Source organism: Triticum urartu, chromosome 5A (assembly GCF_056163025.1).
Source record: "Triticum urartu cultivar PI428250 chromosome 5A, HENAU_Tu73, whole genome shotgun sequence".
Lineage (NCBI taxonomy): Eukaryota > Viridiplantae > Streptophyta > Magnoliopsida > Poales > Poaceae > Triticum > Triticum urartu.
The window spans coordinates 674,667,152-674,682,621 of record NC_141877.1 but is presented as its reverse complement, the minus strand read 5'-3'; the positions used below and the strand labels follow the sequence as shown (position 1 = coordinate 674,682,621).

At 44.6% G+C, this 15,470-nt stretch overlaps 1 protein-coding gene and 1 pseudogene across 1 annotated transcript; one reads left to right on the top strand and one right to left on the bottom strand.

Moving 5' to 3' along the window:
- The first annotated feature begins 8,129 nt into the window (after positions 1–8,129).
- On the top strand, positions 8,130–9,935 carry LOC147973987 (uncharacterized; annotated as a pseudogene).
- A 3,397-nt stretch (positions 9,936–13,332) lies between these two features.
- LOC147973986 (uncharacterized) lies at positions 13,333–14,423 on the bottom strand. Its single transcript, XM_087522314.1, has one exon. It carries the CDS (start codon positions 14,227–14,229, stop codon positions 13,609–13,611), a length of 621 nt encoding a protein of 206 aa, XP_087378440.1. The 5' UTR covers positions 14,230–14,423; the 3' UTR covers positions 13,333–13,608.
- Positions 14,424–15,470: the final 1,047 nt, after the last annotated feature.

Sequence of the window (15,470 nt, the reverse complement as noted above, 5' to 3'; positions counted from 1 at the left end):
TGAAAAAAAGTTCATTGATTTGAAAAAAGTTCATCCAAATTGAAAAGGTTCATTAATTTTTGAAAAAAGTTCATCCAATTTGAAAAGGTTCATCGAATTTGAAAAATAAGTTTGTCGAATTGAAAAAAGTTCATCAAATTTGAAAATCATGGATGAACTTTTTTCATTGAAATTTAGAAAGTTCGTCATATTAAAAAAATTCATCAAATTTGAAAAAAAAGTTCATCGAATTTGAAAAAATGTTAATTTGTTCTTTTTTCTTCACAAAATTGAAATTTTTTCTTCAAATTTGGGGAAAAAATATCTTTTCTTATAACTCAAGAGTTTAAGAAAAAGTTCATCATCTTGAAAAAATGGTTCACAATATTGAAAAAAAAGCTCATCGATTTGAAGAATTTTATTGCGAACATAAAAAAGGATAAAGAAAAAACAAATCAAGCTGAAGAAATAAGAAATGAATGAAAAACATGTACTTAATCACACGTATGTGAGCAGGTCGGGTGGTATTGCGTCTATCGTAGAACTAAGGCAACGGTTGTTCGAATCCCAGCTTCTGCCCATTTTTTTTGAAATGGGCCGGCCCAAACGTGGCGAGGGGTGTGCGCCGTTTGGAAATTAATGAAGGAACGGCCGCCATTTAGGAAACACCGTATACCCGGGACAGGGGGGCAGCCAGGCAGGGACCAGGGGGACGTGCCTGCCTGCAATTCTTTATTCCTGCAAAATCGATGTGCCTCTAGCACGACACAAGCTCAAGAGCGCACTGCAATTCCTTATTCCTGGAGTCGCCAACCATCATTTTTTCTTCAGCAATGCCAATGAGGCAATAACGATTGATGCTGCGCGGCTGCGCCCGTGCCTCGACGTGCCTACTCGGGACAAACGGGCCGACGTGCCGACCCATGTAGTGAAGGGGTCGTGCCTGGGCCAAAGAGGCCAGCACGCGTGCCGGGCCGAGTACTTAGCGTGCCTGGCCGGGCCGTGCTGTGCTGTGCCTTGCCCGTTGGACCCAGGCCGGGCCGGGCCGGCCCATTTTGGCCAAGTTTGCTCGCACCCTTGTTTTCTTGAAAGGTTTTTCTATTTCGTTGTGCGACAGTGGGCCGGCCCGATAATCGGAATGCTTCAACGAGAGAAATCTTTAGACTCGCTGAATGCGAGAAACAGCTCCCGCGTTTGAGCAATCCATTGTCAACTGGGTGAAAACGGAGTGGGCTGATTTCTACCATATTTTACCTCCATTTTCATGCCTTTTACCAGATAATTATATTGTCTCGAAAAGCAAATTATTCTAATCTAAGAACCAAAAAAATTAGCACTAGTGAAAAAAAGCCTAAGCTCAATAAATTCAAAGAACCAACATTACAAAAAAACAACCCAAACAAACAAGAAATCAAAAACAAACATCTGGGGTATCTCCGACAACAACCTTCAGGACAAGGCGATGGCGCGCCGGTGCCGACGTTGCTCCTCTGTAGAGCCGGCAAGACTTTTTATCTTGCGGTCAGGAAGTCAACCACCTACGGACGAACCAACGCCCTGGAGCAGTTACCACAGCTGCTTCCAGGGGAAAGGTGACCAAAGGACGCATGGACGACCACAGGTCTTCGATCCAGTGGCGAAGCTATGTTGAGGCCAGGGGGACCCACCCACCCAACTTTGGAGAAAAGTGAGAAGATTTTTTGAAGGGCCTAGATGAGAGGAAAATTAGTGTTTTGCCCCCAGATCTTTGCCATCTACCTTTGCCCCCCAGTGGTTTTTGTCTTGCTCTGCCACTGCTTGGATCCACCATCTTCTATCGAAATAGACTGCCAAATCCTCAAGCTTGGACGCCGTCCGGGAGCGAAACTAAAATTGAAAGCACGGACATTTTTGAAAAAAAAGAGAGAGATTTTTTTAAACTCTAAATAAAAGCTTTGAAAATGCTAAAAAAATGCGTATGTGAACAATTTTTGAAGCCCCGTTTTTTGGGGAAAAGGCGACAATTTTTCTAAATTTGTTAACAAAATTGGAAAACAGGATTTGTTTTGAAGTTTTGAACAATTTAAGAAAAACACAAACATTTTTGAAAATTTACGCTTCTTTTCAATAAGCTCAGTAAACTTTTTTAAAAAGAAAATAAACATGAAAAAAGAAGAAAATGGAAGTGACAGCCGCCGGCGTGCTTGTTGATCGAAACGGTCATTAATAGCTTTCTTTTTTGAAGATACAGGGTGCCGAAAGAAAGAAAAAGAAACAGGAAAAAACTAAAAAAGAAAAAGGAACAGGAAAAAAACCCGCTTCAGGAACCTCCTAGAAGGAAGATTCCCAAACCGGGGAAAAAATCGGCTAAACCTTCCCAAAACCGGAATGGTTGAAACGTTTAACGGGCCAGCCCATCCTGAACGCTCGTCTTTCTCCCAGTAATGCTACACGTACAAAAGGAAACTGGTGATCCAATGATGCTCGAAACTTTTGCATGCAGTGAAGCTCTTGCCCTAGCAGATGATGTTGATATTCAGAATATGGTAGTAGCATCAGACTGCCTAGAAGTGGTAAAAGATATCAACAAGGGGACGGGAGGTCCTAATGCGGCTATCATCCAAGTGATCGCGGCGCGTAGATCTTCTTTTTTTTTGAAAGAAAGGGGGTTGCCCCCCCCCCCCCCGCCCCATTTTATAGAATGAAGCAGAGAACACCAGACACCAGTTTTACATAATAGCATCCGACTACTACAGAGCAGCTAAATCAACGATAAAAGCCTAAAGTCATATAGCAGTTTAGAGGCTAGGAGCATAATTTTACTTATTACAGAGCACCAACAGAAATGAGAAACGACGGAAAACGAAAGGAAGATCTTCAAGAATGATCCGTCATCTCCAGCGCCTAGTTTTTCAGTTGGTCTCTCCCAGCATCATCTCCATGCGATCCGGAGGAGTTCCCCACGCCGTTTGTCCAACAGAAGGATGCATCGTAGCAGTAGAGTCGCCTGCCCATCGTCGCAGAGAACATTCCATTGGTGTAAAAAGCAGCTTAGTTTTGCAAGAATGCACTTCATACTTCTCCATTTGCGCCCCTGAAAGCAAAACTCATTTCTTAGTCTCCACAGGCTCCACAGGCTCCACAAGGCAGCAGTTGTCACCATATTCAAAACAGCATTTTCCTTATGCATATGCCAGAGGGACACAATATTTTCAAAACAAGATATTCTATCAATATCAAAAGCTTCTGCAACAAATTCCCAAACTTGTTGGGCCACCACACAGTCAAACAACAGGTGTTGAACAGTTTCAAAGTCAGAGCAAAATAAACAGGAAGGGTCTTCAACTCCCCTCCTTTTCGCAAGATTATCTCTAGTAAGAATCTTATTGTGAACACATAACCAAAGGAAAATATGGATGCTCTGCGAACATAAAATTTTCCACATTTTATCACTAATAGCAGGAACTATCCCACTAAAATTGATTTGTTTATAAAAGGATTTAACCAAGAAAGTCCCATTGGATTCTAAGCCCCAAATCAGGGTATCCACTCCATCCAGAGGAGGATTTTGCTTGATCACATAAACAAGTTGTTCCCAGCGGTTCATACCACGAAGATCAACACATCTTCTAAAGGTTAATTTTAAATCATTACCATCCCACACTTGGGCTACTATACTGTCAGTTTGGTTACAAATACTAAATAAATCCCAAAATTGTACCTTAAGGGAACAATCCCCCACCCACACATCATGCCAAAAACTAATGAGTTTTCCATCGCCCAGCTTCCATCTATAAAAGATTTTTGCAGCAGCCAGGGCCCAAGTTATGCTCTTCCAAAAGGTAGAGCCCCCTTCACTTTTAGCCCAGAGCAGATTAGGAGAGTTAACTCTGTACTTGTACAAGAGAAGTTTAACCCAATCTAAGTCAGGATTATTAAAAAATCTTTTACCCCAAGAGGCTAGTAAATCCATATTATACTCTCTAATGTTAGGCACCCCCAAACCTCCAAATTCCTTCTTCCTAGTAATTAGGCCCCAATTAGCCAGGTGGTACTTGTGTTGGTCTCCTATATTTCCCCAAAAGAAATGAGCCATTGGGAGTTAATGGCATTAATTGCCCACTTAGGAAACTTGATCACAGACATCAAGTAAGCAGGAATGCTAATCACACAAGCACATAGTAATATAATTTTCCCTTTATACGTGAGATATCTCCCCAACCAGCCAGATATGCCCTTAATGATCCTATCAATAATAGGCTGTAAATCCTCCTTTTTTAACTTATCATAGTGCAGAGGCACTCCCAGATATTTAATAGGGAAAGAGCCTTTTTTACAGCAAAATATTTGAGCAAATTCCTTAGCAACTGCATCATCCACATTGATAGTCATGAGATCACTCTTGTGGAAATTAATTTTCATCCCAGACAGGTTTTCAAAGCATGACAAAAGCCATTTAAAATTTCTTGCTTTTTGAGTAGAATTCTCCAAAAAAAAGTATAGTGTCGTCTGCATATTGCAGACTAACCACACCTCCAGGAATCACATGAGGCAGAAGCCCAGATATTAAATTTTGAGAAGCAGCTTTTTTGAGCATTTTAGTAAAAACATCAGCAACCAAGTTAAATAATAGAGGAGAGTGCGGGTCCCCTTGTTTGAGACCTTTACCTCCTACAAAGTAGGGACCAGTAGTGTCATTTATTCTCACACTAAACGTGCTATTGATGAGAGTACTTTTGATCCAAGAAATCCACCTCGGACCAAAACCTCTCGAATGAAGCATATCAAATAGGAACTCCCAACTAACTCTATCATACGCTTTCTCGTAATCCAATTTAAGAACTAAACCCTGTGAGCCTGATTTTTTAATTTCATGGATCACCTCATGTGCCATAACCACACTCTTCAAGATGTATCTCCCCTTAATGAACGCAGTTTGATTAGAAGAAATCAATCTACGTCCTACGGGGGATACCCTATTGGTCATGGCTTTAGAGAAAATTTTAATCCCACAATTGCTCAGACTTATAGGCCGGAACTTCTTCATTTCCCTGGCATCAGGTTCTTTTGGAATAAGAACAATCAAGGCAAAATTCAAACGTTGTAAGTCTAGCTTGCCCTCTTCAAAATCTCTGACCAGGGCCATGAAGTCAGTTTTAATAACCTCCCAAAAGGTTTGATAAAACAGAAAAGATAGTCCATCTGGGCCTGGAGCGCCATGGGCATAAGACCCAAAGATCGCCTCTTTAATTTCTTCCTCAGAAAAGTTTTTTTTGCAAATGGTCGTTCTCTTCTTGAGTAACCAACTCATTTTTCTCCCAGAAGGAAGGACCGAGACAAATATTGTGTTTATTTTCAAAACAGAACAAGTTTTTATAATAGGTGGTAGCTACCCCCAACATTTCCTAAGTGGTGTAAACTGGACCATTATCCCCAACTAACTCGGGAAGATGATTCTTCCTATGTCTATGGTTGGCCAATGTGTGAAAATAAGCATTATTCTTGTCCCCATCAATAATTCGACGATCTCTGGATCGCTGCCACAAGGCAGTTTCCTCTTTGCTCCAGATTTGAGCAAGTTCTTTTTTAATTTCCTCCATCATGATCCTATCCCTATCATCAATCTGGTTTCTCTCAGAGAACACGTCAAGAATGTCGAACTCGAGCAAAAGCTCCCTCTTTCTTTTTTTACTAACTGCTTCAATGTTAATACTCCACCCTCTAGCTTTCTTCCTAAATAGCTTACTTTTATTCATCCAAATATCTATAGCTGTTTCTCCAGGAACAAGGGTGTTCCAGGTGTCAATCACCATTTTCTTAAAATCAGGGTGGTCAAGCCACCATTTCTCAAAACGAAAAATCTTGGGGGAGGTAACCCTCCGTGCCCCTGTGTCCAAAAGCAAAGGTGCATGGTCACTCCCCACCCGAGGAAGTGCAGAAACTACTGACAAAGGAAAGTGAGCATCCCAGGAAAGAGAAGTAAAAACTCTATCTATAGTGGCAAAAATAGGTTTGTCTTGGTTATTACTCCAAGTATACTTCCTATTTGCCACATTGATCTCCATAAGAGACCATTTGTTAATCCAATCATTGAAGAGGTACGAAAACTGATTATTAATAACACCATTATTCTTGTTAGCCGTGGACCTGACTAAGTTAAAATCACCCCCAAGTAAAACTGGGTAAGTGAGCCCCTCCATAACCTCATGCAATTCAGCAATGAATTCTAGTTTAAATTCATTATAAGATGTACCATATACAGCAATAAGATGCCAAATGAAACCATCTGCTTTATTTTTCAGAGTTGCAACAATGCAAGATTTCTTATTAACAAAACCAATAACTTCAAACAGATCATTTCTAAGACCCACAAGGATCCCACCAGCCGTGTTAATCGCAGGCAGATAATGCCAATCAAAGATTATCCTGCCAGCTATGCTGTTAAGGATATAAGTGTCAATGATTGCTCTTTTGGTTTCAGAGAAACACAAGAAATCCACATGGTTATTACAGATAAAATCTCCTAGGCACTGAATTTTTCCAGGTTGACCTAGACCGCGAATATTCCAAAAAGCTCCTATCATTTAACTTTAAATGGGTGAGATAAGCCACACGGCTTTTTCTTATTATTCAAGATTGGGCATTCCATAACTGAACCAGCAGTGCCAACCGATCCAGTATATGGTAAATCCTCCTTCCTAGGAACAAAGGTAGGAACACTCAGATCCATCAAATCTAAATTGTCAGGGAGAACAATCTCTGGATTTTCATTAGCAAATTGCAGACATCTAATTTTTTCCTTGTCAATTAGGTCAAGGATAATATCTTTTTGCTCTTCCTTACTATTACCAATACAAAGATCCACTTTAGTAGTATAAGAAGCAAGTTCATTAGGGTCAAGGGTAGCAAACGATTTACCTTTAAATGTAGCTGGTATTCTCGCCCATATGGGCCCTTTATTCGCCGAAATTGGGCTGCAAAGTGGGCCAATTTCGACGCCTGGGGGCGACGACTGGGCGCAAAACCGCCCCCAGCGCCGATTGTATCGCTGGTTCGCCCCCAGGGGGCGATTTTTATGCGTCCTGGGGGGGGGGGGGTGGGGGGGGGGGGCAACGGCTGAAGATGCCCTTATACATCTAGAAGCTACACACTCGAGATGGATGTTGTAGAGGCGGACATGGACGCCGGTGAGTGGGTTCCAACGGAGATGACAGGCACATTGTACGTGAGCGACCGTCACTCAACATATGTTCCTGCACTTAGTGACGAGGAGGATGGATTAATCTGCTACTTCGCACATGTACATGACGTAATAGACCAAGAGTCTCAAACCCCAAAAGAAATAATTGGGAGGATGTCAACGTGGTTTTTCCCACGAGAGTTAGTTGTTTAATTAATGTGATGTTTATTTTTTATTCATAATGGAGAACTTGTTATTTGTCTATACATAATATACGTGCATCTGCAACAATTATGAGTTCCAAAAGGATGTGATAGGGACAATCCATGCTTAGAGCAACTGTAGAAAATTCTCATTAGGGTCCACTTTATTTAATACTCCCTCCGTTTTTATTTTTTCAGTATATTAACTTTTACCTCAGTCAAATTTTCTAAAGTTTGACCAAATTTATCAAGAACAATCTTAACTTTCATAATAAAAAATATAAATGGTATGAATATATGTTGAATGATGATTCTAATGGCATTGATTTGGTATTGTGGATGTTATTTATTTTTTACAAACTTGGTCAAAGTTTGGAAAGTTAGACCGGAGACAAAACCAATATACGAAGTAAATAAAAACAGGTGTTCAAAAAAGAAGTAAATAAAAACGTAGGTAGTATATGACTTTTGGCGCACAAAAACAAATAAAATAAACCGCAATTCTCTATAGATGCACGTTTAGAGCCGGCAACACATCATCACGGGAGAGAGATATAGTCCATCTCATGATTGCCCGTGGTTTGAAATAGCATATATTTTTTTCAATATATAACCTGGTCGAGGCCGTCTCTTAACCTTGTCCGTCTCGACGTGGATTTTTACAGATTCCCCATATCGATCGGATCTCCTTTCCCTGTATCTATATTTATTACCAACGCATCTTTTATCTCTGCGCTGCGCTAGTAGTCGAACACCGCCGCTGGCGCAGCATAAGATCGACTCCAACCATGGCGTCGGCTTCGCGGCCTTCTCAACGGTGGGCCGATCTTCCGTCGGAGCTCCTAGGACTGCTCATCGGCCGCCTCTCCTTCCCCGACGACCGTGCCCGCTTCCGTGCCGTGTGCCGTCCATGGCACTCGGCGGTGCGTGACCATGTGCCTCCAGGGCTGTCGTGGATCATCCACGCAGACGGCATTTTCATGGACTACTACTGCGGTTTTCACCGGCGTGTTCCGTTCCCAGACAACACGGGATTCATAGGCGCCCACGGCAGCTGGCTCGCGCTCTACCGCTCCGACGCCATCACGGGGCGGCGCAACTATCTTCTGCACAACCCTTTCACCAACGCCATCGTGCCGCTCCCTGGGCTGGACTCTGTCATCGGAAAGGTCTCGGACAGCTTCGAGATCCGCAAGGTGCTCATGCGGTCTGACCAAGATGATCTCGTCGCCGTGACGACCAACAACAACAACTATCCCATTATCTTGTGTCGTCCAGGAAAGTCTGGTGTATGATTGCCCGAACGGGGAGAGATGCCCTATTACTCCGTATTTGACGTCGCTTTTCTTAACGGCGATCTCTACGGGATCATTGTTCAAAGGGAACTTGTTGTGATGTGCCTTGACGTGGATGAAGATGGTATACCTGATGTTATAGGTGTTGAGTATGTTGTCGGTGGTGACAAGGCGTATGCGGAAGACGATGAAGAAGCATGGAGCGGTGAGGAGCTGGAATACTGGGAGGCGTCAAGCCCCAACGAGAAAGGTGAAGATGATGGTGAAGTGTCAAGCAATGCTGACAAAGCTTCAAGTCTTAATGTGGTGGTGGGTGAAGAAGAATTCGGTGTCATGGACTGGTCTGACTATGATAATGCAACAATGAACAAATATGAGAACGGGAAAGATACATTCGAGGACAATGCCCATCAAGAAGTCGTGAGCAACGAAGGCGAAGAAGATAACATGAGTGTTGAGTGTTTTATCGGTGGTGATGAGGTGGAAGACGATGGAGAAGTGTGGAGCAGTGATGAGGAGGAGGACGTTGTGGAATACCATGAGATGTCAAGCTACAACGAGGAAGATGGAGACGAAGGTGAAGTGTCGAGCAATGACATCAGAGAAGAGGTGGGTTACAACGAGTTGTCAAGCCTTAATACGGTGGATGAAGAACAATTCACTGTCATAGATGGGTCTGGCGATGATAGTGCAATAATGGACAAATACGAGAACGAGAAAGATACCTTCAAGGACAATGCCCATCAAGAAGTCTCGAGAAACGAGGGCGAAGAAGAGTCGGGGAGCGACATGGAGTTAATTGTCCTAGATGGTCTTTATGAGTATGATATCGATGATGAGGCACCATGGCAACCTGTGGATGACGAGACCAATTATTACAAAGGTGGTTGTTTGATGCCAGAGTGTTGGGAGGATGAGGAGGATTACGAGTACGATGGCATGCCCTGTGAACCGAGGGACTACATAATGACCACTAGACATCTCATCAAGTCGAATGGCAAGCTGCTCATGCTAAGGCGGAAACAACATATATCACATTTACTCAACAACTCGTCCACGCTCGAGGTGGAGGTCCTAGAGGCAGACTTGGATACGGGCAAGTGGGTGCCAACGAACGTGACAGGCACACTCTACGTAAATAAACGTCACTCGAGATACATTGCTGCAGTTAGTGACGAGGATGAACTGATATGGTACTTCGTGAACAAGCATGACGTGATGGATGCAGAATCTCAGACCTCCAAAGAAAGAATAGGGAGTATGTCGACATGGTTTTTCCCGCAAGAGCTTGTTGTTTGATACACACCAATGCTTTTTCACCATCGACAATGGAGAAGTCGATTAAGTGCAGCACATGTAATTCTTACATTGCTTTGTTTGTTTTATCTGTTTTTACTGCTCGTTAGTATCTCTCTAGAAAGTATTTAACTTTATGGAGAAAAATTGGACACCACCAGAAATTTGAGTCAGGTGTAAAACAAAAAAACTGAAGGAAAGGTGTGAGTATATTGCATCGTCAGATTTGCTTGTTGGGCTATCACCCTTCATGGGGGCCTGTGTGACGCATGTAGTGAGCAATAATAGGCCAGCGTTGTCCGAAGCAGCCATACATGGGCTGACACATGGTGCGGCCCATTAGCATGTATAGCTTGTTTTTTCTTTTATATAAAATCTCTAAAACGTACATATATTGTTTGTGAGGAGACTTTTAATACATACGTACCTCACTATTTTTATATAATCATGCGAAAAATAAGAATCAAAATGTTTACGTATACCAAATAAGTGTCTGTGTATATTATAAAACATGTCCATATTTGTTTTTCAACATTGACATATGTGGAAATAAATATCCTTGTATTACAAAAATAAAATTTTCACATATATCAAACTAAAACTTTGTGTATTCAAAAAATGTTGTAAAAAAGGTCTAGTGTATCGAAATATTTAAGCATGTATAAAACATGCACTCCAAAAAAATAAAATATTTTTGTGGAGTCTTTAAAAATAAGCTGGTATGTGACAAGAAATGTTTATAAAATAAAAGAGTAGCCCACGTTAAAAATGTCACGTTTTCCAAAAGAAGTGTTATGCATTTGTCAAATACGTAGAAGGCTTAAACTAAACTTAATCTTGTCAACTGTATTCACTATATATATTATTGCGTTTTAACATATACATTTGTTATCATATAGAACCAACATTTTTCTATGCGCGTGCACCTAATAAGACTCTGGTTGAAACAGATTTCTATGTGATTTGGATGTGTTTTATGTTTGAAGTCATTAAAAATCCCAAATTTTTTTAAAGAATACTAGTATAATTTGTTTAACAGTCTTTTGTAGTGTGGAGTATAACATTTTTACATGTGGCAATGTAAGTTAATATCAAACAATTGGATGGTAAAATTGTCTATTTTCAACAATTGTCTGTGCTTAGGACATTATTACGTTTTGCTGTTGTACGGGCACCAGCGCCTTGTTGCTCTTCGTCTCGGAGAATATAAGGGTGTTGGTGAAAAGCTTGACCAATGAATCTGAATGCACTGTCCAGTAGTACACACAAAAATAATACAGTAGGACATAGGGATCTGAATCATACAAACATTTTGTGGGAGGTAGCCGTGAAGCAAGCCGCAACTGGGCGACAAAAACAATTCCCAAAGTGTAGTGTAGGTGCGCTACCAACCCCACCACACCACTGTTGGAGAGGAGAGGAGGAATGCAAGCATGATTGGGCCGGGATACCTGAGCCAAGGTGAGAGGCCAATTGGATTCCATCTCTCTCAATTATAGTTCTATGGTACTCCACATCCCATGTGACAATGTGGGAGGAGCTGAGATGATATAATTGGTGCCCACTGATTGAATTGAATAAATACAAGCAAAAAGTTGCATCATGCTGCATAGTATGCTGGTGTCAAATTCACAACCACCCTCCCCTAGCAGCAGATGCCAAGCTAGCTAGTGTGGGTGTTTTATACTTATATAGTACTCCCTCCGTTTTTGAATACTCCCTCCGTCCCAAAATTCTTATTTTCTTAAACAAGAATTTTGGGACGGAGGGAGTATTTGTCTTTTTAGAGATTTCAAATGGACTACCACATATATATGGATGTATATAGAGTTATAGACAGATATATTTTAGAGTGTAGGTTCACTCATTTTGCTCTGTATGTAGTCACTTGTTGAAATCTCTAGAGTGACAAATATCCTACCCTCATTTTGCTCCGTATGTAGTCACTTGTTGAAATCTCTAGAATGACAAATATTTAGAAACAGAGGAAGTACATGTATCTATCTATCTAGGGTGCATGGTTGGTTGATGATGGATGATGATGTGCTAGTGCTGCTGTTGTAGGGTTTATAGAATGAATGATTCTGCATCGCTCAGGGCATCTCCAGTCGTTCGGGCCCCCAGGGCGTCTAAATAGAGCGGCCTGGGGGCGTGCCGGCGCTAGTTCGGCCCCTGGGGGCGACCTAGCTCCCAGTCACGCCCCCAAGCGCCGGCCCCAGGATGCGGGAAATTTAAACTTGGTCGTTTCCGCTCTCAAAAAACGCCGCAAATCCGGCGATCGGACGTAGTCTGGCGTTACAAAAAACAGAGCGCCGCACGCCGCAAGTTCGCGTGCGCAATGATTCACTTGGCGGGGTCCTCCTCCTCCTCCTCCTCGTCCTCCTCCTCCTCCTCCTCCTCGGGTTCCTGCGCGTCCTCGCCGTAGACGTAGCCGAGCTCGGCCTCCATGTCGCCGCTGAGATCCACTACCTCGGTCGGCGGTGGCTGCTTCGCGTCGCTGAACTTCCACCCTCCACTCGGCGTTCGACAGGCCCGGTGGCTTCGATGGCGGCGCCCTCGGCTTCCTCTGCTTCGGCTGGGCCACGGCGCCAGTCGCGGTTGCCGCCGTGCGAGGCATGACGTACTTCTTCGGCGGCATGGCGGCGACTGGAAGGCGAGCGGGAGGGGGTTTGGCGGGAGAAAGGGAGAGAATGGCGGGAGGAAGGCGAGCGAGCGGAAGAGATGAGAGGGAAAAGCGTCAAGAAACGGCGGGAAAAGGCCCTCGGGTCGCCTCCAGGGCGGGCCCACGCGCCTTTTTCGCTTGTGCCGGCTCCCCAAGCGCCCCCCAGGGCGCCGGGTTCGGCCTGGGTCCGCCGGCACCAGTTTTGGCCTGAGCCGGCGAAAAACGGGCTTCTGGAGGCGCGACTGGGGCCTTTTTTTGGCGCCGGCGTGGCAAAATCGCTTGAGGAGGGTCTGTTGGGGACGCGGCTGGAGATGCCCTCATGTCAAAGTCATGCCTTCTTCTTCTTTAATCAAGTGCCTAGTTTGTAGTATATGTGCCGCCATGTTGACATCACACTCTCACAATGGGCTTAGCAGAGGTAAGTATTGTTTGGGACCTTGGCTGCCACATTGAGGATAAAATACTCCCTCCGTTTGTAATTACTTGTCTCGGAAATGGATGTATCTAGAACTAAAATACGTCTAGATACATCCATTTCTGCGACAAGTAATTCCAAACGGAGGGAGTATTACTTACTGTATGTGTGGATTGATTCCAGATGCATGAAACCAATACAAAACTCTTGCAGATCTCGATCCTCTGAGCTTTGGCAGATACTGTAATTTTTGTGAGTTTTGGTATATAATTTTGCAAGTTTTGATGAATAATTTTCAGTCAACAGCAGCAAACACTCGAACAAATGAAATTGAATGTATTGAATTCAATTCGGGCAGTATCCAGAGTTTCAGACATGAACAGAGGGTTTTGTTTGGTCACTCTGAAGACCAGACCAGACCAGATGGATGCAGGGGAGGATGCATGGCAGCTGCTGGAATGGCAGGAGCTCATCGATTAGGACGCGCGCCAGTGATCGACGGGGATTAATGGATGTTGACCATCATCGGTGGCTGTGGATCGCGCCGGCCGGCCGGCCGGTATGCAGGCATTTTCTTCTTCTTGTTGTTGAGATGAGGTTCAGAGGTCGAGGAAGCCGGTCTGGCGGAGCACGGCGTTGCGGACGCGGCAGAGGTCGCGCCCCTTGAGCGTCCGCCCGGCGCCCTCCAGCACCGACGACGACCGCGCGTGCCGCCGCGCCGCCACCACGTGCGGCGGCACCATCTCCTCCCCGCCCTCCTCGTCTTCCTCGGACTCCTCTGCCTCCTTGGCGCCGCGCTTCGCCTTGTCCCTGGGCCTGGCCGCCTGCCCCGGCCACACCGGCACCCTCACCGGCGCCGACTGCCTCGGTGTCGGTGTCGCGGCGCCGTGACCCGGCCTCGAAGGCACGGCCAGGGCCATCCCCGCGTGCAGCTGCTGCCCCTCGACGCTGCCGCCGTCGCCCTCGGCGAGGAGCGACGACAGCCCGAAACTCTGTGGCACGGCGTGCGCCGAGCGGCGCCGCGCGCTGGCGCGCCGCGGGGCCACTGCAGCCTCGGCCACCGGCGCGGCCTCCCACCCGTCCACGTCCCCGCCGCCGGCCGGCCACATGACGTCGCTCTCGTCCAGCTCGAAGCAAGCGCCGTCGTGGCCCGCCTCCGGCTGCTTGAGCAGGCCAAGAAACCGGAACGCGCCCGCTCCAGGCGACCTCGGCATCTCCATCGACCGGCCGACCGTCACACGCTCACACCAAGCCCGCCTCAGCAAACAAGAGCTATCTCCCCGTGATCCCCCTCTCCTCGCCGGACGCCGGCCACGGCACGCCACGCTCCCGGATAAGTATTGGGTCTGGCCGCTACCGCTAGCTAGTTTTAATTGCCACGCTCGGCCTCGGGTTCACCACGCTTTGGCTATATAAAACCGTGGGCTTTGTGGGGCTGGGGCTGGAACTGTAGAGGAAGGAAGGAGAGCGACGGTGGTGAGCCACCCCACCGGAGGGGGAGGGTGGGCCTGAAGAATCTCCTTCCAGCCAGGTGGATGCATGCAGTTGGGATTCTTTCCTGGATTTGGATCCACTCTGCTACACTTAATCAGTAGGAGTAAAATAAATGGTGATGAGATGTTTATTTTTGGTTTAGCAGGATCCGATCGCCGAGCTGCACTGCACATGTGGCAATTGCCTCACTGGCTCTTCACCAGTAGTGTTCATTGGCTCGAAGAATCTTGGTGCGTAGCCTAGTCATTTACACCACGTTCCGCAATGCAATTCTAGTGGTGGAGTGCGAATCTTTGGTGCTCGTTTTAAAAAAAGACATATTTAAAAGTTTCAAAAAAAAACCCGTGGAAATTTGTTTTGTTCATCACTACAGATCCATGGAATTTTGTTTTGAAAAAAAAGTAATTTGTAAGCTGTACGAAACAACAAAAATTCTGGCCCAACAAAAAAAAGAGGCCCATTTGAAATTACATATTTGTCTTTTTTCTTGTACTCCACGAGTGAAAGTAAAATGTTATACTACTTATTCAACATTGTTAGACCCTGATAAGTTTCAAAATGAAATTGATAAAGGAGCTATGTGCTACTATCTTTATCACTTATCTTGTGGCTCTGGTGATGATGAAAATACTTGGGAGGAACTTAACTTGGCATAGTGAGCCTAGCAGTCCAATACGATTGCTTGCATTTCTCTGGAATTGAACTAGTCCTTGGGATTTTACATTTACATAATATACATGTGTGTTTACAAAAAAAATTAGGCCTTTTCTTTTGCTTGTGCCCGTGCACCAATTTTCATGAGAAGTTCTTCCTTGTTTTCGACCTATTACTCAATTCGCAGGCCATGTGCATGTTCCTGGATACTCAATTTGTTCAAATAAAATACTACGTCCATTCCAAAATATTGGATGTTTTTGTAGGCTAGTTTAGCTTCCAAAATGTCATATATTTTGGAAACCTGTCATCA